This window comes from Melitaea cinxia, chromosome 13 (genome assembly GCF_905220565.1).
Source record: "Melitaea cinxia chromosome 13, ilMelCinx1.1, whole genome shotgun sequence".
Classification (NCBI taxonomy): Eukaryota; Metazoa; Arthropoda; class Insecta; order Lepidoptera; family Nymphalidae; genus Melitaea; species Melitaea cinxia.
In genome coordinates, this window is record NC_059406.1 from 14,715,099 (window position 1) to 14,739,592 (window position 24,494).

The 24,494-nt window shown below is 32.7% G+C and overlaps 1 protein-coding gene and 1 long non-coding RNA gene across 2 annotated transcripts in view; both read right to left on the reverse strand.

Annotated features, from left to right (window-relative positions):
• Window positions 1-769: 769 nt before the first annotated feature.
• Window positions 770-24,494, reverse strand: part of LOC123659069 (cytochrome P450 6j1-like) — a 33,641-nt gene continuing 9,916 nt past the window's right edge. The window contains exons 3-9 of the mRNA XM_045594338.1: window positions 23,751-24,059; window positions 22,605-22,723; window positions 10,261-10,359; window positions 7,110-7,322; window positions 6,214-6,353; window positions 5,671-5,782; window positions 770-1,331 (exon numbers count right to left, since the gene is read on the reverse strand). Of these exons, the coding sequence (XP_045450294.1) occupies window positions 1,150-1,331; window positions 5,671-5,782; window positions 6,214-6,353; window positions 7,110-7,322; window positions 10,261-10,359; window positions 22,605-22,723; window positions 23,751-24,059 (1,174 nt within the window). The 3' untranslated portion in view covers window positions 770-1,149. The remainder of the gene's footprint in view (window positions 1,332-5,670; window positions 5,783-6,213; window positions 6,354-7,109; window positions 7,323-10,260; window positions 10,360-22,604; window positions 22,724-23,750; window positions 24,060-24,494) is intronic.
• Window positions 17,641-18,536, reverse strand: LOC123659070. Its single transcript, XR_006743972.1, has 2 exons — window positions 18,445-18,536; window positions 17,641-17,897 (listed from the first exon to the last, which is right to left on the reverse strand). It is a non-coding gene; the product is annotated as an uncharacterized LOC123659070 (long non-coding RNA).

A 24,494-nucleotide genomic window follows, 5' to 3' on the forward strand; every position in this document is an offset into this window, starting at 1 on the left:
TTTGGATCACCATAATTGTAGTATCCTTTTTAATTTTTACCAATTTACTCAATTTCATTTACAGTAAATATTCTAGATGTTATACCTGTTAAGACATTAATCGAATGTAAATTTATATCAACAAGTGTTTAAATGAACGAGGTTCCGTGAGTTAGTGTTCCGTATCCAAAGGGTAAAACGCGACCCTATTACTATGTCTCCGCTGTCCGTCCGTCCGTCCGTCTGTCACCAGGCTGTATCTCATGAACCTTGATAGTTCTATTGCCGCTATCACTAAAAGTACTAAAAAACAGAATAAAATCAACATTCAAAAGTGGTTCCCATACAACAGACATAATTATTTTGCCGTTTTTATAGATAATAATAGTATGGAAACCTTCGTGCGCGAGTCCGACTCGCACTTGATCGGTTTTTTTCTGCATGTAAGCATTTAATATTTATTGATATGCTAATGTCTATGTTTTGAGTAGTCTTAGAAATGTCATCTGAGTCACTAGCCGCTATAAGATTGTATGTAATTAATATTAAAACAAATATTCAAGTAATTAAAACTTGTGGTTTTTCTTACTCCCTGACAATATATAATTATTGAAAATGCTCGGTAGGAAAAAGGAAGACAATTTTTAATAATAATTTGACATTCAAAAAATAACATATATAATACAGTCAAAAAATAATTTGACTCTTTTGCTATGTTAAGTCAAAAAAGAAGAGAAGTAGTTATCATCCATTATAAGTATTTTTATAGAAATAAAATAAAACGACAATATCATTTATTACGGGTAATTTTATTTATTTATACAATTAACACAAGTTAAGCGTACAAAACATCTCTAGGTACAGTGATATTTAAACGTATCTTAGGAGAATAGCAAAACTCTCATTTTGGTCTTTTATTTATTTTAACCGACTTCAACAAGAAGTATGTTCTCAATTTGACTTTTTACTTGAGTACTGATTTTGATGATTCTATTTTTAATCGAAAGCTGGTGCCTGTCACGTGGTTCCATTTAAATTTTATCAACTACGAGTAATCTTTGAGTTATCTTTTTGAGTATATAATATTTTTTCGAACTACCCACGTTATATTACTTGTAAATCAAAGTCGGTTTTTTTTTTTCTTTTGCGAGTAAACACAATTATCACATATCATAATAAACTGATGGCTATTTTAGAATCAGCGGGGTGTAAGGTCATTGGTGCTCGGTTGTTCACTTCAAAGGGCTTGGTTCGCTCGGCGAATGTTCCGCTCTCTTTGTTTGGTGTAACTCGCAGGTGTGAGAGCAGCTCAACTAGACAACACTTCATCTGATTTAATGCGAATCTTTTACCTGAAACAATGTTATAATAAATAAGAGATAATACTCTTATTATATTAATATTTATTGAGGTATCTTGCTTCAAATTTGGAGCAAAAGAACTGTGGAAGTACCACAAACTTATAGAAACCTACAGCTAAGTATAACTGTTGTCAAGCAGTGTTGTGTTTCTGCGGTTTAAAAGGTTGTCAGAGCTCCTGGGGAGGATGAGGAGTGGGGTTGAAAACGCAATCAAATATATATAAGTTAAATTTTTAATAATATAAGAAGTTTCTGAATTTGCTACAATTATTACAAGATTGTAATGAAAGTTTGTTTAAACACTAGAGTGATGAGTAACAATACATTGAGCCTAATGGGTTACTCTAACCTATATGCGTAGCAACACCGGGATGATCACAAGCCCGTTATCCACTCTACTTTTGGTACTAACACTCACCATTTTGAGAAATTCGAGTAACTCTACAACAGATACACATCATTTTCTGCTTTTCCTCACCTCATACGTATCCATTTGGACAAATATTTGTTTCTCAACTGAGTCTCTATACTATGTCTCAGGGATCACGTAAAATAATCGGACACGGTTGATTTCATAGACTCCTAATAGGGATCGTTACTTTTGGTAGGTAAATTACCCACTAAAGCATGGTTGTACTTTGATCGTTACTTTTGGTAGGTATCCACTAACGCAGTGGTTGTACCACTGGCTGGCACCGCTTAGACAAAAATGCCTCAAACTAGAAGTGAAATGATAGTAAAACTATAACAGGTTTTTTTTGAAAACTTTGGAATTTTTTGCTAATTTTTGACGAAATCTACATTCAGAATCGTTGGTAACTCCACTTTTAAATAAAATTAATTGGTTAAAACTAATTGCTTTTAATTTGTAAAATAAAGATTCAAAAATGATTTTCGATTTTGATTTTATACTTATTATTTCGGTTAAGTTCATTTCAACTTATATTCACAGACCAAGTAATCTTTCCTCTGAGACTTTTACAAGCAGTACGTGTTTGCTATGTTTATTTGTAAAGGAATCACGGCTGTTTGTAGTTCTTAGTATGTTTGTGTTTGTTTCTTCCGAAAGTCCTAACAAATTGTCCTTAAGACCTCTGCGGCGTTTGTTTATTTTTAATTAGCGGGTATTTGGTAGTTAATTAAGTTATGGAGCACGATTTTTCTTTAGTGAAAATTGCGTTTTACCTTTATCATTTCAATAATTAAAAATATTGGTGGATTAGATATATACAGGCTATTAATGAACAGTTCTAGTTTAAAATTTGAATAAAATCCGCTTTCTTGTCATATATTTCAATAATCAGATACAGATGGCGTTATTTCAATATAAGATCATAAATATATTGAGCATGTGCAGATGAATGTTTATAAGCAAAACTGAATCAACATGTAATCGTCCCACTGCTGGAAAGGAATTCTCTGGGATTTTATCCACTACGCTGTTGCACTGCATGTTAGCGGGTAGTATACCTAACATGAGTAAAGATCTATGAAAACAAATGGTATCAACGGTTTTACGTGCTCTCCAAAACAAAGTCAATTAACAACAAAAATAAATTATATTAACAGACTGCGATTCTTATTAACTTAATGATATATGAGTTTCATCGAATTTAGAAATAAAATTAATTTACAAGACAAACATTTTAACAAATAAAAGAAACTAGGAACTGACTTCTTTAAAGTCGGTTCTAATATTAAAATATTCAAATATTCTGAATAAGCAGTTTAACGTTTCCTTCCAAGTATTGCTCGCGATATTTCAATTTGTTTTAAAATACAAGCGAAAATCGTCCTTACGTCGAAACAATAAAGAATTTACTCCAATACAAAACAAATTCCTATTTTTGTAACACGACGCCAGAGACCATATCAATAGCGCTTACAAAGAATTCCTAGCAACGATAACTTAACTTAGTCACTAATAGTTATAATAAAAATTCAATAAACGTTGCATATTAAATTGCAAATAGAATAATGTACAACTTATTAAGATATACGATTCAATCTGCAACATCCCACAGCTGGGCTCTTTCTCCATGTAAGGGAAGGATTGGAGCTGAATACACTACTTGGAACTTAATACACCACACAACTCCACTGCGAATTGGTGGATATATTCCCTACTATTTTTAACGATCGTTATAAGGTGTCTATATTAATAAACGGGAACGACGTTTTAACGTGCTCTCCAAGGCGCACTAACTATTGTATAATAATTGCTGTATACACCTTAAAAGACAAATCATACTGTATTGTACCTATGTCTAGCTTTGTATTTCTATTTGCAATTTTTTTATGATGTGTCGATGGTGTGTCTATTAAATAAATAAATTAAATTAAGGCACGGTGGGGAGACCCACAAGGACAGGCATCCAAACCGGAAAGAAATATTTGTAACCTCCATCCATCCCGAGCGGGAATTGAACACGCAAACCACGCACGCACGCCAGAACGGTTGTACCCTTGATTGTTTAGTATTTGGATATTAATGTCTTTTTTTGGGTGCATTGATCAGCCATAGAGCAGAGGTTTCACTAATCATAGTTAGTTTTGGTCAAATAAATCATTTGTTCAAGTTTCCCTCAGTTTTATTTTAAATTTGTCGCTGATAGACAGTTCCCATCAACACTCAGACCTATATAACAGTCAAAATGTCGAAACTATACTAAAGCCGTTTAACTCTAACATTATTTTGAATAGATATTTCATATATCATATACTAACTATACTAAATTACAGGTTCACACTTCAAATGTTGTCCTTTTAAATTATATTCAAATTACTCAATATAAAAAATAAAGTTGAATTAAAAATTATATGCTAAGCATAGACTGACAAAACAAATATTTTCGAAAAATTCTACGTAATTTTGACGATAATCCTACTTTGACATACATACTTAATATATGAATATTCTTATAGTATTACAGTAATAATTATTTCTGAGAACGATTAATTCCTGATACATTTCTTGTTATTATAAAATTTGAAATACGAATTGTTTGAAAATCAATATAATTATTTTTCTTACGTCTCGTCAATTCTGCATATGAACGATAATAATAGAGATGATATTACCTTTTATATTTGTTTGTGTGTGTGTGTGTGTGTGTGTGTGGGTGTACACTCTGTTAGCGACGAGGTCCCGTTTGTATACTAAGCGTTTTACTGTCCGCATAACCTTAGTTACTTGTAATTCTTGATGTACGATAAATCATATTTCATTAATTAATTCAAATTTAATCTCAAATAAAACGTCCGTGGTTAATAACGAAGTTACACACCCAAGTTAAGATCCAACCGTAACCTTATTTAGTTATGTACAAACTTTGACAATTTGAATGAAATTAATGCAGTTTGGCCATTTGTGTTGCAGATGACACTGTATTGTGTCGAGTTACTACTGTAGTAGAATTAATTGTAAATATAACACTACTGGGCAAGGGAAGCTTAGGTTTTAAAGATTTTTTTTAAATAATAGTGATTACTAGTAATAGTTTTTTTTTCCTTCCTTTTCTCTTAGATAAAGAATGTTTCTATTTTAATGTGGAGTTCCCTGATAAACTTTTTTTTTATTCAACCTATAACATTCCACTGCTAGACATAGAAGAAAGAACTCTCCATGTAGAAGAATGGTTGGATCTTAATGCACCACGCTGTTCCACTACGGGTTGGCGGATATGTTCCCTACTATAAGTAAAGATCGTTATAAGGTATCTATGATAACAACCTGTACTGGCAAGATAACGTGCTCTCCTAGGCACGCAACACGCTGTGGTCCGCAATGACAGACATCCAAACTGGAAGACATATTTGTACAAATACAAATATCCACCCTGAGGGCGGGAATTGAACCTGCAACCGCCGATGTTTAGTCTCCTACGCTGCACGCGCACCACTACACTAGAACGGTCGTCTTAATGAATTTCATTCTTTATTTTATACACGACTAGGTCGTCAAACAAACGCACGGCTCACCTGATGGTTCGCGATTGCCGTAGCTTATAGACACCTGCAACACCAAAAGCATCGCACGCGCGTTGCCGACCTTACCCCCAATCCCCCCCAGGAGCTCACCACAGGAACACAACACTGCTTAAAAGTAGTATTATTTTGCTGTGATCTTCTGTAAAGTCGAGGTACTTCCCAGTCGGACTGCTCAAGATTTTGAGAAAGCCATTTCCTGCTGTACCCTACCTCAAAAAAGCCGTCGAATGGTTGTCACTCAGTGTTTTCTTTTAATTTCAAGCTCTTTAAGAGCATTGACCTAAAGGTCCTCCTTATTGCGCTCCATCTGAAAGAAGGTCTAAAATAATACGTAACTTACCAACGCAATACCGTGGTCCGTCCCCAAAAGGTGAATACACGCCAGCCGCGAGCCGACCTTCAGCCCCACCAGACCAGCGGGACGGACGGAATGAATCCGCGTCAGGAAAGTACTGGGGAACAACAAAATTTACTATATCAATACAAGAATATTTTAATATATACGCTTCAGCCTGTAATATCCCACGGGCATAGGCCTCTTTTCCCGTGTACGAGAAGAATTAGAGCTTAATCCATTATGCGGATACGCATCACTCCAATGTGGGTGATATATATATATATATATATATATAAGATATATCCACAGGCTTATAATGTCCTTGCTTATGTTATTCCAATTTTTATTTTTGCTAATAATCGTTACTTGGTACCTACACTACTGCAGCTTACATTAAGGAAACCAATTGTTCTAACTTAGTATCCCTAATGCAGACGTGCGTCCACCGAACAAAATTATGCTAACTTAATCGATATCTTACATGCAAATGATATAGATACTTATTTAATTGTATTTTTTTATTTATTTTATTATATTTCTCAGTACCTTTTCATCTCTATGTAAACCAAGCGTAGGGAACACTACGATAGTATCCTTTTGAAGCACCACATCAGTTCCAGGGATTTCGTAATCCTTAGTACATAGCCGTTGTATGGTGGGGAAGGGAGGATAGAGGCGCAGTATTTCTGTAATTAGCGTTCAATATACATAATAGAACAATGTAATGTATATTTTTCATTATCGCAGGTTGATTCATTAGGTATTCTAAAATAATTAAAAAAACTTCATTGTGTGAACAGCAAAGAGCAGCTGTCTGTATCTTTCTCGCTCGGGTACACTCGGCGGTTCCCGAGTTCACTGTGACTTAGTGACGCTGTATTTCATGCAAGATATTACTCTAATTTTGCACTAAAACACAGTTTATATATTAATTTAAGAATACTGTGGAGTTTGTTGCCGGTCCTTCCCTGCAGAATCTAAATTCAGAATCGGTGGTAGCTTATTAAAAATAATAATCACTTTTAAAATTTCAAGTAAAAAATGACGATTTGATAATTCTTTTGTAGCCTATTTGAATCTGAAGCCTATTTAAATACAGCTATTTTGGTTATAATTTAATTTAGATTTTGATTTTATAAGTAAGTAGAGCTAGTCCAGTTGATATTAATTGATCGAGATTTCTTAGCGCTTCTTCTCTAGAAGCTACATTCTGAATCAGTGATACCTTTACATTAACAGCTACGGCGACTATATGCCCAAAAACTTTTTTCAATGAATATGCCTTGATCTTTCGAATAAAAAAATGTTTGATGGAAATTAAGCTTTTCGTATTATTTTTTCAAGCCAAAATTCTATCTGGTTTAAAAGAACACTAGAATTAGAACCAAACACCCTTTACCATAATATATACTTTTAAATAATAATCTACCACCATCACTCACCTTGTATAACCATATCCATATACGTCAAATCCTGCAACATTTCATAGCTCATCTTACCATACTTCTGGTATACTTCCTTGATCTCCATCCTCATCTTATCTTGGACGTCTTGATGAGAGGCCAGTTCCAGGAAAAGAAATGCTAATGTGGAGGATGTAGTTTCGTAACCTCCGAGGAATATTATAAAAGCATTTGCTGCTATTATCATATCCGCTAAAACAGTTATTTTATTGTTTTTTTTAGTTTTAAGGTTTATGATTGTTAAAGTACTTAAAATCAAATTATTAGAAACAGAGTACTATCAACCACGAACTGCTATGTCTAACGTTTACCTAAATATCGAAATTTATCATCATCATCATTACAGCCTATACAGTCCTTTGCTGGACATAGGCCTCCACAAGTTTACGCCAAAAATAACGTGAACTCGTGTGTTTTTCCCATAGTCACCACGCTGGGCAGGCGGGTTGGTGACCGCAGGGTTGGTTTTGTCGCACCGAAGACGCTGCTGCCCGTCTTCGGCCTGTGTATTTCAAAGCCAGCAGTTGGATGGTTATCCTGCCACCAGTCGGCTTTTTAAGTTCCAAGGTGGTAGCGGAACTATGTTATCCCTTAGTCGCCTCTTACGATACCCACGGGAAGAGAGGGGGTGGCTATATTTTTTAGTACCGTAGCCACATACTACGGTAACTGATACTTCGAAGTATCTTTTTAGACAATCTTATTATGAATGCCCGGCTCCTAGACTATATTTTGAATACACCTTGTTTAAAATTGAATAGTTCGTAAGCATATTTTTGTTTGCACGCAAACGAAAGAAACCTTCAAATTGTGTAAATACTTGTCGATGTAACTGTCGAAAATTGTGAAAGGTAATCGTAAAATATATTAATTAAAATCGAATTATTAAAGATTACCAAGCACCAGATTTCGATTAATAATATAATTGTTAAAATTAATACACTTAGTAAAAAGTTATAAAATAGAGTCGAATTGAGAAAGGGGGAGGCCCCTTTTTTAAAAGTCAGTGTAAAAAAACTTTAACCTACACTTCTATTATCTTACGTTTCAGAGTACGAATATGTTGACGAATTGTTGCACGCACGAAAAATTTGGAAAACGCTTACTCTTAAACCTCTATATTTTTATAATAATGCATTAAAATACTATAAAATACAGACTTTTGTCCAGAATACACATCAAACTATAAGTTAAATATCATTTGAAGTTTTATGAATGATATTAGTTGAGTTGGACGTCAACATTATAGATGTACGGGGAACCCTTGACGACATAAGCTGTTTTTATTTTTGTTTTGTCAGAAAACTAAGAACCCTATTGAATATAAGGGCTGAAAAAAATCTTCAATTTCGTACAATAAGTAGGTATCTACCATAGTAAAATATCGATGTGAATCAGAGCCATCTGTGATTACCTGCAAGATCCAAACCAAGTAGTCGATCTTAAAATCGTGTATTGTCGGTCATTAGTTCCTAAAAAAGCTACTAGAGGGCGCTAAATAATAGTTATAAAGAAGAGCGTGAAGGCGTGCAGTTTTGAATATTCCAAATATTGTTTTCAATTTCTGTTTTTACAAAAGATAACATATTTACTTACATTAAATAATAATCAAATCTTAAAAATACGTCGTAATTTAAAAACGAGATTCAAAAATATTTACCATTGCATTACCAAAGCTCGTATAACAAGTAATACGTCACGTACGAGCTTACATCGAACAAGGATACGATTAGTGCGGATTTCGCACGAGCTTTATTTGATTATAAAAGCTCGTGCACTGTTCATATTTGAGTCATTTCATTTATGATATTATTAAGTATTGCTGTGCCCGCGACTTCGTCCACGTGGAATAGTGACTTTGGACAACATTTTTTGGATATATCTTATGGTTTATTTTGGATTTGGATTTTCAACGTAATTCTTTAAATTGACATAACTTTTTTATTTATGAACCGATTGACATGAAACTAACACTAAATTAAGTCAGTTAAATTAAGTGAAAATTACCACAATATAATAATAAAAAATACATCTTAATCAGATACAATAAATTACATCAAATAATTACAGACAAAAATTCTAACAATAATTGTTTTGGGTGCTGTTTGAGTTGTTAAATGTTCCCATAATATTTTTTCTCATATATCTTCCATGTACAAACAGCGATCCGCTACATTATTATTATACGTATTGATTGATTAAAATAATTGCAATTTATTTAGCATTTTAGCTTTAAGTAATTCATAATTTTAATATCAATTAAAGCCTACTCCCAACCAAGAGATATTTCCCGCTGTATTGGGGCACTTTCTGAAAATTTTGATACTGACTGTTCTTACTATAATACATCCAACACATCATAATTATTCTGATGTGAATTTTAAATAAAATCATTTGCAAATATTACTGCTACATTTGGGAATACTATTTAAGAAAAATACTTTATCAAAATAGCTTCATTTGGGAATAATACTGTTTAAGAAAAATACTTTTTCAAAATAATGGCAATCATAAAAATTCTTACGTGCAAAATTTCACATTTATCTGAAAATTATTACTTCTTAAAACTTTTGTCGTGGCAGTTTTTCAAGATCACCCTTCTATTTACAAATTGCTTAAGGGCAATAAACTCCATTTCAACGACCTCTTCACTGTCTAACTCTAACTGTCAAACTTATCTTTGAAATTGATATCAATCTTAATTATTCAGTATTAAGTACTTTATATTATCTATTTTAGACTCCCACGGCGCGCGGTTTTATCCGCGTTAATTTGAGGGAAAAATTTACTAAAATATTACTGACTGACTAATTCAGCTTGTAACATCCCACAGCTGGGCATAGGCCTCTTTCTCTGTGTTAAAAAATCTTATCGGATCGGAGCTTAATCCACCACGCTGCCCCACTGCGGGTATGCGAAACATATAATATAGGCTATATTATATTAATATAGGCTTTTAGTATATTTTATCTCACAGTCTCCCTCGGTAAATAGACAATCCAACAAAAAATTAATTCTTCAATTCGGACCAGTAGTACCAGAGATAAGTATATTTCAAGCAAAGAAGTTTTCAGCTTTATAATATTAGTATAGATTTTAGGTTTACTACGATCCTAGATCTAGTACTTACTTATCTTAACATCGTTCTCCTTGTCTTCAAGTTCAGGCTTGTCTTCTGACCTTAGAGCCATCATCATGTCTATGAAATCGCCGCGTTTTTCTTGTACACCTGTAATTATATAACGAAATGATATTTAAAATGTAATTTTATCCTACTCATTGGGATATGATATATGATATATGGGGAATAATAGATGAAATATGCAGTATTTTTAATGTTCGTAATTTAAAAAAAAACTACTCACAAATTAATTTGATTTACACACAAACAAAACAGAAACAAAATTATTGAAAAAATAGATGTTTCAAGCTATTAAATTCGGTAGATTAATATATATTGGTCATTTTGTAATTGTGTGTATTTGTTTGTGTGTCTATGTGTATATGAGCGTTTTATATTTAAAACTTTAGCATGTTTTTTTTTTTATACATAAAATACTTCAACGGTAAAAAAAAGATTAATACAAGAGGTACAAGTTGCTATATACTTCGCAGTAAGTGCAGTCTTGATCAAACTCTCTCAACACAGATTTAATCTACCGAGGGCCGATTAGCGATACGCATGTAAAAAAATTCTCATGGAACTTCCCTGTCCATAGAAAGTTATATACTACATGTTAATTTTCCTTTTGTAATGAAATCATCTTTGAAAACTATATCCTCAACAGAAAATTTATTCGCTTACACAAAATAAACGTTTTCTTACTAATTGGACATATTTACTCACACTAAAAATTTGGTAATTGGATATGAGCCGAAATGATGTGAAGGATTTAGTGTCCAAAATTAGTACAACAAGCTGAAAACATTTAATATAAGATTATTAGCCGATTTCAGTATTCTATGTCGGATTTTGCCTATTACAGCTAGAAGGCTGACATTGACATTTCGACATATACCTTCAAATGAAACGTATTTTAAATTGTATCAATAAAGCAGATTATGGAATAATTCTGTTTGCTCGCAAATGAAAGAAACCGACTTCAATTACATTAACAAGTAATACAACGTAACTAGACGAAAAAAATTAACAAACGCACTAGTCGTCACTACGATTTTCGAGGGTTTCCCTCGATTTCTCTGGAATTCCATCATCAGATTCTGGTTTCCTTATTATGGTACTAAAGTTTATCAAAATCAGTTCATAAACGACGAAGTTATCCCCGATCATATATACACGATCGAATTGAGTAACCTCCTCCTTTTCGGTATGCCCTAGTCCGTTCTGTCGGTTAATAAACTCCCTTTAAAGATTATCTCTCGAGACTCGAGCGTGGGATTCTCCAAAAGTGATAAAGATGTGTAAAAGAAAGATTGTTCTGATGTTTCAGGCCTCAATAAGCTACGGTATCCGCCTACTATCTGATGCACCGTACTGTCAGATCGCGGTCCTTTATTATCGTTTTAAAAAAATATTTTTTTATAATTGATTGTTAATTTGATTTAGTTACTGCGAAATAATTAAATTTTTGACTGAGGCTGGGGTGAGAAACTTTAAAGTAATGAAGGTGTAGGAAACAGCAGTGCTAACGCAACAGCGTCAGATTTATAAACCAACAGTACTACATATAAAACTCCGACACGCTTGCTTGCCAAAAGAGTGATATGAAAACCAAAATTAGAGATTGATATATTATTAAAAACAAACTAAAATTAATCTTTATTAATTTTAATAAACGGTTACTAAAATGAAAATCATTGTTATATTTAATGTAGAAATTAGTATCTACAACGCCCAATAACTTTCCAGAAAAGTATTTGGCTGATAAAGAAATAAAAATTTGGCTCGGAACATCATGTTTTCTAACTGCAATAAAACTTCTCGATATCATCCAAATCGAAGTAATATCTTAACAGAATACAACAATAGCGAAAATCATAAATAATTAATTGTATAAAAGCAAATTGATCAATTTAAGAAATTAAAAAACTTTTGCCAAGTATTGGTTCATTTGTATCCTGTCCCAGAGAAGTAATAAACAATACCAACATACTTGACTGCAACGTAAGCGTAGTCGACAGTAATTCTAGTTTCTACTCCTGACGTGTGAGTACGATTCTAGCCTAAGTTGTATGTAATATGTATCATATATATTTGTAGCAAAATAATACGGATATGTACATCAGTTGGCTGTTCTACTTTTAAAATAAAAGCATTGGTTTAAATATCTTAGGAATAGAAGAACGTATATAGGCGTGTATATTATAAATGTTCATCTCCAAATTTAAACTTTTAGGATAATTTCTACAAGGGAACTATGAACCATTTGAAATTAATCTAACATAACATTATGATACTCTTTTTTAAGAAATAGCCTACTATAAATTGAAACGATAAAAATATCTCCAAAACAAATAATGTGTATAAAATGCAATTTAATTTCAAAATAGACCGTTTTCGTAAGCGAAAATACGATTTAAAAAGGTTAGTATCGACCATTTCAGATGTCAAACACAGAACCGACCTCAATCAGCCTCGATGTTATATTTGTTAAGGAAACCTATACTTATTTGTTCTCCGATAAAATTATTTACAGACATTTATTTGTGAGAACATTGTACTTATTAATGTACTTTATTGAACCTTTTATAAAACGCCCTTTTATCGAGAGATCTATCATTTTCTATTTATTTTTTTCTTTTGTGGTTATTTTTCGTTTATCCTGTCAGATACAATTATTTCTTCATATAAACATTGTCGAGCGATTATTAATTTAAATTATTTTTATTTATGTTAGAGAAATATTGACGATGGTTAAAGTATTTATTGTGATAATATAGGTATTTTTATAGCAAATTTAATTTTGTTTGAGTATGGTTGACTAATCACGTGACCCATTATGAAAATTCTTTCACTAAAAGAATGCTACGTTATCATAAAACGTATTAGACAAAAACATTGAATCCATACGGCCAAAGCAATGTGTGCAGAGCTAGTAAAAATAAAAAAAAGTAAAATATTTTTTTTCTCAAATCGAACTACTTTTAACCGACTCCCAAAAAGAGAAGGTAGTTCTCAATTCGATTCTATTTTTTTATGAATGTTACTTCAGAACTTTTAACTGGGTGGACGAATTTCGATGATTTTTTTTTTTCTTAATTAAAGCGTGTTACGTGTCATGTGGTCCCATTTAAATTTAATTGAGATCTGACTATTTATTTGACTATTTTTTTCGTCTACCTACGTTGTATTACTTGTCGGTGTAATTGAAATCAGTTTTACAATTATTTTTGTCTTTAATTTATTGTATAACTTATGCATTAGTGCTTTACAATATTGAACAATTTCGATTACCGTATTAATCTGATAATCTACATTGTCTTGGTCTTCTATAACATATGTAAATAAATATTGTAATTTTAACTTTAACAACATTTTAATAAAGGGCAGTTAATAAAAAAATAAAGTCAGTGAAAAATACTTATAAAATTGAAATGAGGAGAATTTTATCGCTTGAAAATGCTTTAGATGTATTAGAATATGCTAGATTTACCAATTTACATATTCAAATTGAATGAGACGTTAATAATGTAGTAAAAAAAAACAAAGGACCTAATATAATTATATAGTTCGAGAACGCTTTAGAAAGTCCTTTAGACGCAAACATTTAAATAAATTATACTATTGAAATAAAAGTTCTTTACGCCCGCTTGACTTGGGGAGTAAGCTGGTGAATTCATGACGAGAGCGTTACGAAAAGCATAATCGGAGGAGACGAACGGAAGTTAAGAGGGAAATATAAGTTAGATAGAAAGCACACTCGTTTTTTATTCAATTTAACTTTCTACAGAAATTATTTTAATATATAAAGTACATGAATTGTTAAATCATCTATACTTTGTTCTGACGTGTTGTTTATGTGTTGTGTTGCCGACCTTATCCCGAACCACAGGAACACAATACTTGAGATCAGTGGAATTAACCGCCTACATATACGTATTTGCACTTGTTTGCATGTGTGTGCCTGTGTATGTGTGTGTGTGTGTGCATGTGTGTGCTTATGGGTGTGTGTGTGTGTGTGTGTGTATTTATGTGTGTGTATTTGTGTGTGTGTGTGTATGCATGCATCAGTCTTCATTCTAAATCCGATGTTAGATTAACAATATTTATTATACATTTTGTTGTTTATATTTACTATTTGTTAATATTACACTATTTGTTTATTATACTATTTATTTAATTTCAATTTAAGAGTGTTCTTAAACCATTTTAATAAAGTAAAGTTTTTATCGTGTCATTCGTGAGCAAAACGAATCATTTTCTGAACATAGAAATTGGACTTGTATGTAAAAAAAGCATTCAGTAATTAATGTGAATGAATTCTTTTGACATTTCTTTTTAACCTAATTGGTAAAAACTATTTTGTTTGCGCCCGTGTGGAGTAATTGACGAGTAGATTGCTAACGGAATAAAAAGTGAATTGGTTCACCGAATCTAATAGCGTAACACGATATACTTCGCAATCTAGAGACCGACTCATTTCCTTTATCACTTATTTGCCTTTACGAATATTTGATTTGGAATTTGTAGCACCAATATCCTCTAAACTCTATTAGCCTGATCCTGCTTCCTGTATATGAGTTTGAGAGATAACCATAACCAATTTTTGATAAGGCTTATGTGACAATTTGCTTCAGTCTGTAATATCCCACTGCTGGGCATAGGCCTCTTTCCCCTTGTAGGAGAAGGATCAGAGCTTAAGCCACCACGCTGCTCCAATGCGGGTTGGCGTATATATTCCCTACTATGAGTAACGATCGCTATCAGGTGTACATGATAACAACCGGGACTAATATAAGGTGCTCTCCGAGGCACGGTGGGAAGACCCCCAAGGACTACACAAACATCCAGATATATTGCCAATTAACATGTTTGTCATGTGCAGGGATCGAACCCGTAACCGCCAGCACAACAGCCAAAAACCAGTTCTATGACCGTTGCGCCAACGCGTCGTATATATGGCAAATAGGTTACTAATACACTTTAAGCACAGGAGCTAAAATTGGCCACCAGGACCTGTTTCTCCTCAAATTGATAAACTACAAGATATAGATGCATGCATATAAATGTCTTATACTACAATTCGATGGTAAAAAAAAATCATAAACTTATGTGTTGGATACCTTCATCCGTCAAATAGCGCTATCCACCCGTGAGACATGCCTGAGTGTATGATTCCCGCCCTGATTCTAGTTGCAATGTATGAATTTATTCGTATTGCAATGTGCACAAAATATATATGAGTGAGACTCGACACGTGAAAGAAAGTTAATGAATAACCAAAACAAATTGAAAATCGATTAAACACTGAATTTATTGTGATAATTTAAAGTATGTTTGTTATATAGGTCATTGACATTAAATTGCTGAGTGTGCAGTAAACCGTACACGTTATATACATACAGATTTTAATATATAGAAAGTATTTAATAATCGGATAATTTAATTTTCTTTTTTTATACGACATAATAAATTTTGAATAGACAGCTATACTTATCCAACGAATTATTTAATTATGAATAATATTAAAATAATTATGTCTTGAATAAATTTAGGTAAATAGTAATAGTAGTGAATATTTATTAAAAATGATTATGCTTATTTTATTATATTTATTTAGAGTTAATCAATTTAGGCGTTAATTTAATATGAATTTAATAACTTCCGTAAACTCAGAACAGTATTTCGAGTGTAACGTTTTTTGAGATAACTTTAAGGGCGTACCCTATCTGAATGACCTCGCGCGTTTCAACTCGCTTGACCGCCCCCTTTCCGCTCTTCACCTGACAACTTTTACGTATTTAAGCGCGTGAGGTAAAATAAGACATCTAGCGGATTTGTTGCGTATTATTACAACGCGCAGTCATCAATCGATTTTATAGGCCGAGAGTTGATAACGCAAACAGATTAAAATACCTAAATATATTTTATTTATAATTCACTTCTAAATATATGTGAATACTAACTTTGCAAATTATTTAAATACGCTACAGAGTTAATTTGCAATTAGGGATGGACTAAAAAGAAATACCTGGATATCTATTTGTTGGTAAGTAATTTAATTAGTATAGATGTGCTGATTATAGCTTTGGCCGACTAGCCAAATAGTCGATTGTAAAGAGACCACTAGTCAGCGGGCCGAATAAATTAAAAAAATCCTACTCTTTTTAACCGACTTCAAAAAAGGAGGAGGACCTTTTTTTATGTATGTTCGGGGATAACTTCGTCGTTTATCGACCGATTTTGATAATTCTTTTTTTTTGTTGGAAAGGAGATATCTTAGGTATGGTACCATGATAAGTAAACTAGGATCTGATGATGGGATCCCAGAGAAATCGAGGAAAACTCGAAAATCCGCATAACTTTTTAATGTACCGATTTTGACAATTTTTGATTTAATCGAAAGCCGATGTTTATCATGTGGTCACATTTAAATTTCATCGAGATCTGATTACAACTTTTGGAGTAATCTTTGATAATGCGTATTTACTTGACTAATTTTTTGTCTACCTGCGTTTTATTACTTGTCGATATAACTGAAGTCGGTTTTTTTTCGTTTGCCTGCAAACACAATTATTATATTGAGTACACATGATTAAACATACACTCATTGATTTAAAATTGTGATTTTTATTTTTAAATATGAATCGGTTACATTTTTGCTTTTATTTGAGTATATTTCTTAAATAATGTGTTCGGATCAATCAGTTTTTGAAGTATGCAGTCAATATAGAATTTTGTCAACTTTTGTTTTATTTCCTTCTGCCAAAAATTATCGTCTTTATTAATAATTTCGATTCTTAGCGATTCATTTTCACTGCCCCATACCGTATATATACATTTTTTGCTTTGTGTTACATGTAATTGACCTTGAATTTGGTAATACCAATTTTTATTAATGTGGTATTGACCATTCTTATTTATTTTCCAGACGGTTATTTTTTTCTTCCTAATAGCTTCGTCTATGCCGATTCTATGCGCTGTAATGGGACATTTCACCTCAATGAGATGACGATGTTTGCCAATAACCTTGTGATTGTGGTCGTATGTATTTTCAGTGAAACTAGGCAAATTTATAGCCGACAACACTTCTTCAAGTTGTGACCGGCCACATCCTATTGCGATGGTACCAGCTACTGCACATGCATTCAAATTTAAATAATTGTCTTCACAGATATCATTTTCGATTGTAAGAGTTACGTTATACATTTTACACTGAAAAGTAAATAATGATATCAGACTATTTTGATTTTCTCCTGTTAGTATTATATCATTCGATGAATACGCTAGATGGCCATGTTTACAAAAGTTGAGTAATTTTTGAATTGAGATATGGCCACAATCTTCCTTCCGACGTGTTTATCGGATATAATTTCTTCCGTTTCCTCAGTAACAGTATACTGAAATTAAAAAAATAACTGAATCGAGAACAAAAAGTTGAACACATATTTTATTTGTTTACCAGAATGAAAATGTGAAAGGTAAAATAATACAGTGATAACTAAAATGGAAATACCTCTTTTTCTTCACTTTCTAATCCCTGACAATAGGTTGAATTAAACCCATTAGTTGACTCTGCAAACTTATTCTTATGTGCCATAGGCGTAGTTAAATCTAGACCTTGTGGCACTTTTTTGAAGGTAGTCCTAGAAAAAAATATACATTTACTAAGATAATAACATATTTTACATTTTGTACACATTGAATTAAGATAACACAAAGACATATCTACACACACATCCACGCAAACAAATACTAGTACACTTATTGCTGCATTTTTTTGGTACTATATAGGTATGTTTGACACACTAAAACATACATTCATAAATAATATACATATACAAATACTTTATTCGTCGATTATAAGTAGGTCTGTCATTTCATTAGATAGTATGAATAAAGACAAAAAGAATACACAATATAACATACATACATACATACATACTTAATTACATACACACATACATATAACACACAAAACTTATACTATTACGTAATCGATGCCTACGATTAAAATGTCACTTCCTGGCTAGGTACTCATTTTTCATTTAAACTAATCCTAAGTAAAAAAAGGAAATTAAAAGAAATAAATAAAAACCGACTGCATAAAAACTGAAAAGAAAGATAAACAAGTCCAGTACTCAATCTAGATTTTAAATCACCACAGCGATTTAAGCAGTCGGGTTCACATACCGATTTACTTTTTTTATAACCGCACCAAGTCCGCAAAGCCCAGTCAGGAAGTGTCTAATAATGCGGTGTGACTCTTAGCATATTTTACTTACTGTGTGAAATCGCAAGTTCGAAGTTGACAATTTTCTGAAGTTAAATCTTGGTTTTCTATATTTCCATCGAGTTGTTGTAGTACCTGTCTTTTTCTTTGAGCTCTGTAAATAAAATAATAAGATGATTATTTATATTGTAAATTTTAGTAAATTTAATTGATATTATATTAATTTTATTAATACGTTCTATTGTATTGTAATAAACTTACAATACAATATAAAATTACGATAAAAAATCAGTACGTAATTAAGTACTTACACTGCGATTTTTATTTCCGTGAGCCTTTGTTGCTGATATCATTTCACTTTTGATACTTTCGGCATATTCAATTTACACAAGTAAACAAATAGGTAGTTATTTCGTCCTTTCGCTCGCTTATAAAACTAAATAAACAGTATTTGCACAAGCAAATAAGTAAATGCGTCCTTTCGTTCACTTGTAAAACTAAAGTGTCTACAGTGTCCTATCACACAAATGTCAAAATTGTGGGGTCAATAAAAATAAAATAATAAACAATAAATGCGCGCGCGTCGCATCAAACGACACAAGCTCCTCATACAACGGCCGAGAGGCGAATGCTCCTCGTCGCCCGCGCAGACACCCGCTTGCCCGGTTTACTTACGAAATTCAATATTACAGATTTCTCAAAAATTATCTATTTAATTGAAAAATTGGCAGACAGTATTGAAGAGTAATGCATTATTCACTACTGGTTAAAGTTTCATGTCTATGCGTTGCATAATTAGCGAGTTTATACGGATTTTAGACCGAGAAAAGCGTTCACGAAAAATTCATTTTCTCGTGATAAGGTAAATTTTTCAATATATCAGTAGACACAATTACAGATCAATTATCAAGCTAAAATATTGTCTTTAGAACTTTATTGTTTATTCAACGTTCAAGCATACTATAAGGAATGTAAAAACAGTAAATTCGGCCGGGTAGCCCCTTATGTCTAGGGTAAATTTTTACGGTATTTATGACAGAATAAAATTTTTAAAAAATGTTAAATAATTATTATAAAATAACACACTAACAAAGACACTAAAAAGGAAAAAAATATAAACATCAAAAAAAAGTTTAAAAAGTAAATATGTTTTAACCACACGACTGAAGTAAAACTTCTGAACAATAGAATTACCGTTGAGTGAGAGGCGATTATTAACATTATTTATTATTTAATTATAAAAAAAAAACTATCTGTAAATATTTAGTTCTTAAGTTGTGAATTGTAAATATGTATAATGTCTAATAAACTATATGAAAAAAAACCGACTTCAATTATATCGACAAGTAATACAACGTAGGTAGACCAAAAAATAGTCAAGTGACTACGCGTTATCAAGGATTACTCAAAAAGTTATAATTAGATCTCGATGAAATTTAAACGTGACAAACATCGGCTTTCGATTAAATTAAAAATCATCAAAATCGGTATACCCAATAAAAAGTTATGCGGATTTTCGAGACTTTCCCTCGATTTCTCTGGGATCCCATCATCAGATTCTGGTTTCTTTATAAAGGTACCAAACTAGGGATATCTCCTTCCCAACAATAAAAGAATTATCAAAATCGACGGAGTTATCCCCGAACATACATAAAAAAAATATACGGTCGAATTGAGTAACCTCCTCCTTTTCTGAAGTTGGTTAAAAAGAGTAAAAAAAATTATTATAATAAAGATATTTTAGTATATTTTTGTGTAACAACGGAGGTTACCAACAATCACACGTTTCGCCTGTTAGTAAGTGATCACCGTAGCCTATAAACGCCTGCAACACCAGAAGCATCGCAAGCGCGTTACAGCCCCAAATTCAGGAGCAGCACGACTGGGTAAGTAAAGTAAGAGAAGGACGGTAATCGCTTACCATCAGGTGAGCCGTACGCTTATTTGCCGACCTGGTAATGTAAAAAAAGTATTAATGGTAAGTTTCGGACTAATTTCCGGCCTATTGAGTGTTTTAGTAAAATTCTTTTGAACATAGTCATAAATTATTATGAGTTAATTAGTCAAAGCGCGTGTCTAAGTTAAGTGACAGCGCTGGTTCACTATTTTTGTAGTGCTAATACTCGTATACTATAGTATCGTATACCCAATGAGTCAAATCCGTTCACTTCCAACTGATTCTCGAACTATCTTTAGAGGATTTAAAACTAGTTCGCTTCAAAGAAAACTTTCCCACTAAAAGTTCTACGTTCTGTTGTTCTGTGCGGTTTTAAAGGAATCGTTGGATGGTCGGTTTTACCAAGGTCAACTTTAGAATCGGAACTTTAGTCATTACCCAGTACTAATAACAATTAGTTGGTCATTTCTTTTTTTACAATTTATGAGTAGAAAAATTTTGCACACAAATAGGTTACAGTCAAGAATAGCGCAAGAGCACTTTTGGTCCCGGGATAATAATTATGCAATATTCCTCAATTAGGACAGATTTATTTTCTTCCACAGAGCGAAATACCGCTAAAAGACCGCTATCAAAAAAACGAATGCGCTTTAGACCACACAACTAAAGCAAAACTTCTGCACAATAGGGCTGCACCGTGTCTTAGATATACGAAACGTAACTGGCTATGAGAGAAAGAGAGAAAAAAAACGTGAGCTCGCACCTATCTCTCTTGGTCTGAAACTAAGTATACAAGATTCATTTCAGCAATTTAATTTATGGTTATATACGATCGACTTATTTAAAGACCTAAATATCCATTAAGATAAGACGGACTGGAAACTTTGCGACTGGAACTCGTTATCTTATTTCTTTTTAATGTTATTTAGATTTACGATCGTAATATAACTATAATTTTAACTTGCCAAAAGTGATAATTTATTACAAGATGCTCGTAATGAAAGCAAAACGTCAATCTATATATTAATACGTGAAGCAAAAACTTTGGGGCTTTTACGAAAATTGTGCGGCCTATTGGAGTATGAAATTTCGCACACTTATAGTTTACATAGAGAAGGAATGCAGAATGCTATTTTTTTTTTAATAATGCATAAAAAATACATACGCATACCTTGTATTTGACACACGCATGTATACTGTATTGTTTAATATTCAAACTTATAGTTTAAACCAATTATGGTCAAACTTCGACGAATTGTTTTTAAATTCAAACGAAATTAACTGACTTCAATTTACATCCAATCAAAATGATTCAAAATCTACGCGTCAAATTTAAGTGGAAGAGCGGAAAAAGCACCCGATTTCGAATAATATACTCGTAACATCATAATCGTTAATTCGTTACACCCATTAAAAGTTATAAAGTAACACACAAAAAATACATTTAAAATGGGAACCTCTTCCTTATATTGAAAGTAGGTTATTTAAAAACGAGGCTAACCAATGGAATTGAACTTAAATAACAAGAAAGATATATGATCATGAGAGTCCTCCCGTGACCATGGTTGCTGTAAAGTATCCGAAACGTCGAGCGTTTAAAAAACTTAATAAACCGCGATAAAGTCTGAAAAAGTTGTTTCATTGTAATGATGTTTTAGTTCGTGCACATATTTTGTTTGTCTTGTCTTTGTTTATATCTCTGAAATTCAATCCACCATGTCATGAAGATCACGTGAAGTGGCCAGTACCGGTTGCTATCAGAAATACCTGATAGCAATAAAATAATGATCGTTGCTCATGGTTGGGAAATTATTTACCAAATTTCTGATTCGATTTGGATTTCCATTACGTCGATTATGTGGTGAGAAGACTAGAAAGTCAATGGTCACGGCAAACCATGTATTGGGAAGTTTGCAAATGTTTCAATACAATTGACTTAAGCACTTTAGTATAAATAATGTAATAATAGTTTTAAAAAACTAAAAACAAATACGCCGAAATAAATAAACCAACCTAAAAGAAAAATCATTTAATCCTGACCATCCTAATTATGATAATGGAATAATTTTATCAAATTAGTGTATTGTCACCGGCCCCTCGATAAATCCACTAAGTTTAAATGAAATCTGAACGTTTGAAGTGGGTCAAAATGAAGTCCAAATGAGTCGTTTACAAACGTACAGGTGAATGTAAGAAAAAAGCGTGTAAAAACAATGTTCTTACCATTTTTCCTATCCTTGATGACGTTCGTCACAATGTTGTAAAAGAAATCATGAGTTTTCTTTGGAATCGTTCGCATTTTAAAGAACAACACGAACGTCGGCCATAAGTGTCGCATCGTTCTGAAAAAATATTTTGAGTTTTCATTTCTGAACTAATAACAAATGACTACCGATACTAAAACTATGATTTATATGTGATTCGTATGATGTAGACTATAGTACTATAGTAGTAGTATAATAGTATGTAATCCTCAAATTATTCTGCATAGACTTTTGCGCAAATATAATTAGGAACTTAACCAAAAACAAATGGTAAATATCTCGTCTTAAACTTTTAAAACCAATATGTGAAAATTTTTTTATACAACTAGATCGGCAAACAAGCGTACGGCACACCTTATGGTAAGCGATTACCGTAGCTTATAAACGCCTGCAACACTTAAAGCATCGTAAGCGCGTTGCCGACCCCATCCCCAATCCCCCCCCCCCCCCCCCCCAAGAGCTCTGGTCACCTACTCACCAACAGGTATACAACACTTCTTGTAAACAGTATTATTTAGCTGTGGTCTTCTGTAAGGTCAAGGTATTACCCCAGTCAGGCTGCTCATATTTTGAGCAGAAATTTCCTGCTGTGCCCTACCTCAATTAAAAGTTTTTCCACATCAGGAAAACTTGTGATTGTCAAGCTAGTCTAATTTAACAAAACGCGTTGATGGAATTAACGAGTTTTAATCAAATATAAAATAACTGCAACTAAGAGATTAATTCAAAAACGATCATTTTTCCGAACAAACTATTTCATTCCGAACAAGACAACTTCACAAAACGAATTGTTTGTTGAATCTAGCAACTGAGCTTAAATTTATTTGAATACAACGAAAGATTTACTTCTACAAATAAGTAGATAATATGTAATGGTTCTTTTTTTACTAAACAAGCCTTAAGATTTCAACTATGTTGCGACTTTGTTACACTAATTCTATATGTTACAGTATTTTTTGCTGTATTTACACTTTTTCATCACCTTCATCAGAGGCCACGCTATCTATTACAAACAGGCTCTAATACAACTAAGGAATAAGAACTATTCACACTATCTATAGTCTAAGAACTTCTAATATCTTTAAAATAATAGAAAAAAACATACTTTTCAAAAATATTATAAAACGATAATTCATAGAAGGCTCCAAGAGCAACTGCAAATGGATCATTAGGGTTATCCATCACATGACTCTTGACTCCAAAGGCGCAAGGTACTATTGCATCGGCGGTATACCTCCCAACCAGTTCTTCAGAATCTACCACTGTTGAATTATCATCGTTATTGTTATTTTTATTATCATTAGATTCTGTATTAGCTTTCGTTTTGTCATTCGTTAATAGTTTTCGTATTCGCTGAACGAATTCCTTCGCTGTGTTCTCTATTATTGGTAGCATTCCCTTCAATTTTATAGGTCTGAAATATATAAAGTAATTAAATTTTACTGAGTATATTAATAGTAATATTTCCAATTCTTAGTTATCGACACTTCCTAGAAATACGTCAACTGATTTTCAGTTTTAAGATCAAATAACTCATTTTGTTTGAATTGTCTTAATGTTGTGTTTCGTACTATGGAGCTTACCAAACAGCAATGATTGACATTTTTTCTCTAGATACTACTCTGTATCGCTTCAGCCTGTAATATCCCACTATTGGCCATAGGCCTCTTTCCCCATGTAGGAGAAGGACCAGAGCTTAATCCGCCACGCTGCTCCAATGCGGGTTGACGGATATATTCCCTACTATGAGTAACGATGGCTATCAGGTGTACATGATAACAACCGGGACCGACGGCTTAACGTGCTCTCCGAGGCACGGTGGGGAGACCCACAAGGACTGCACAGACAC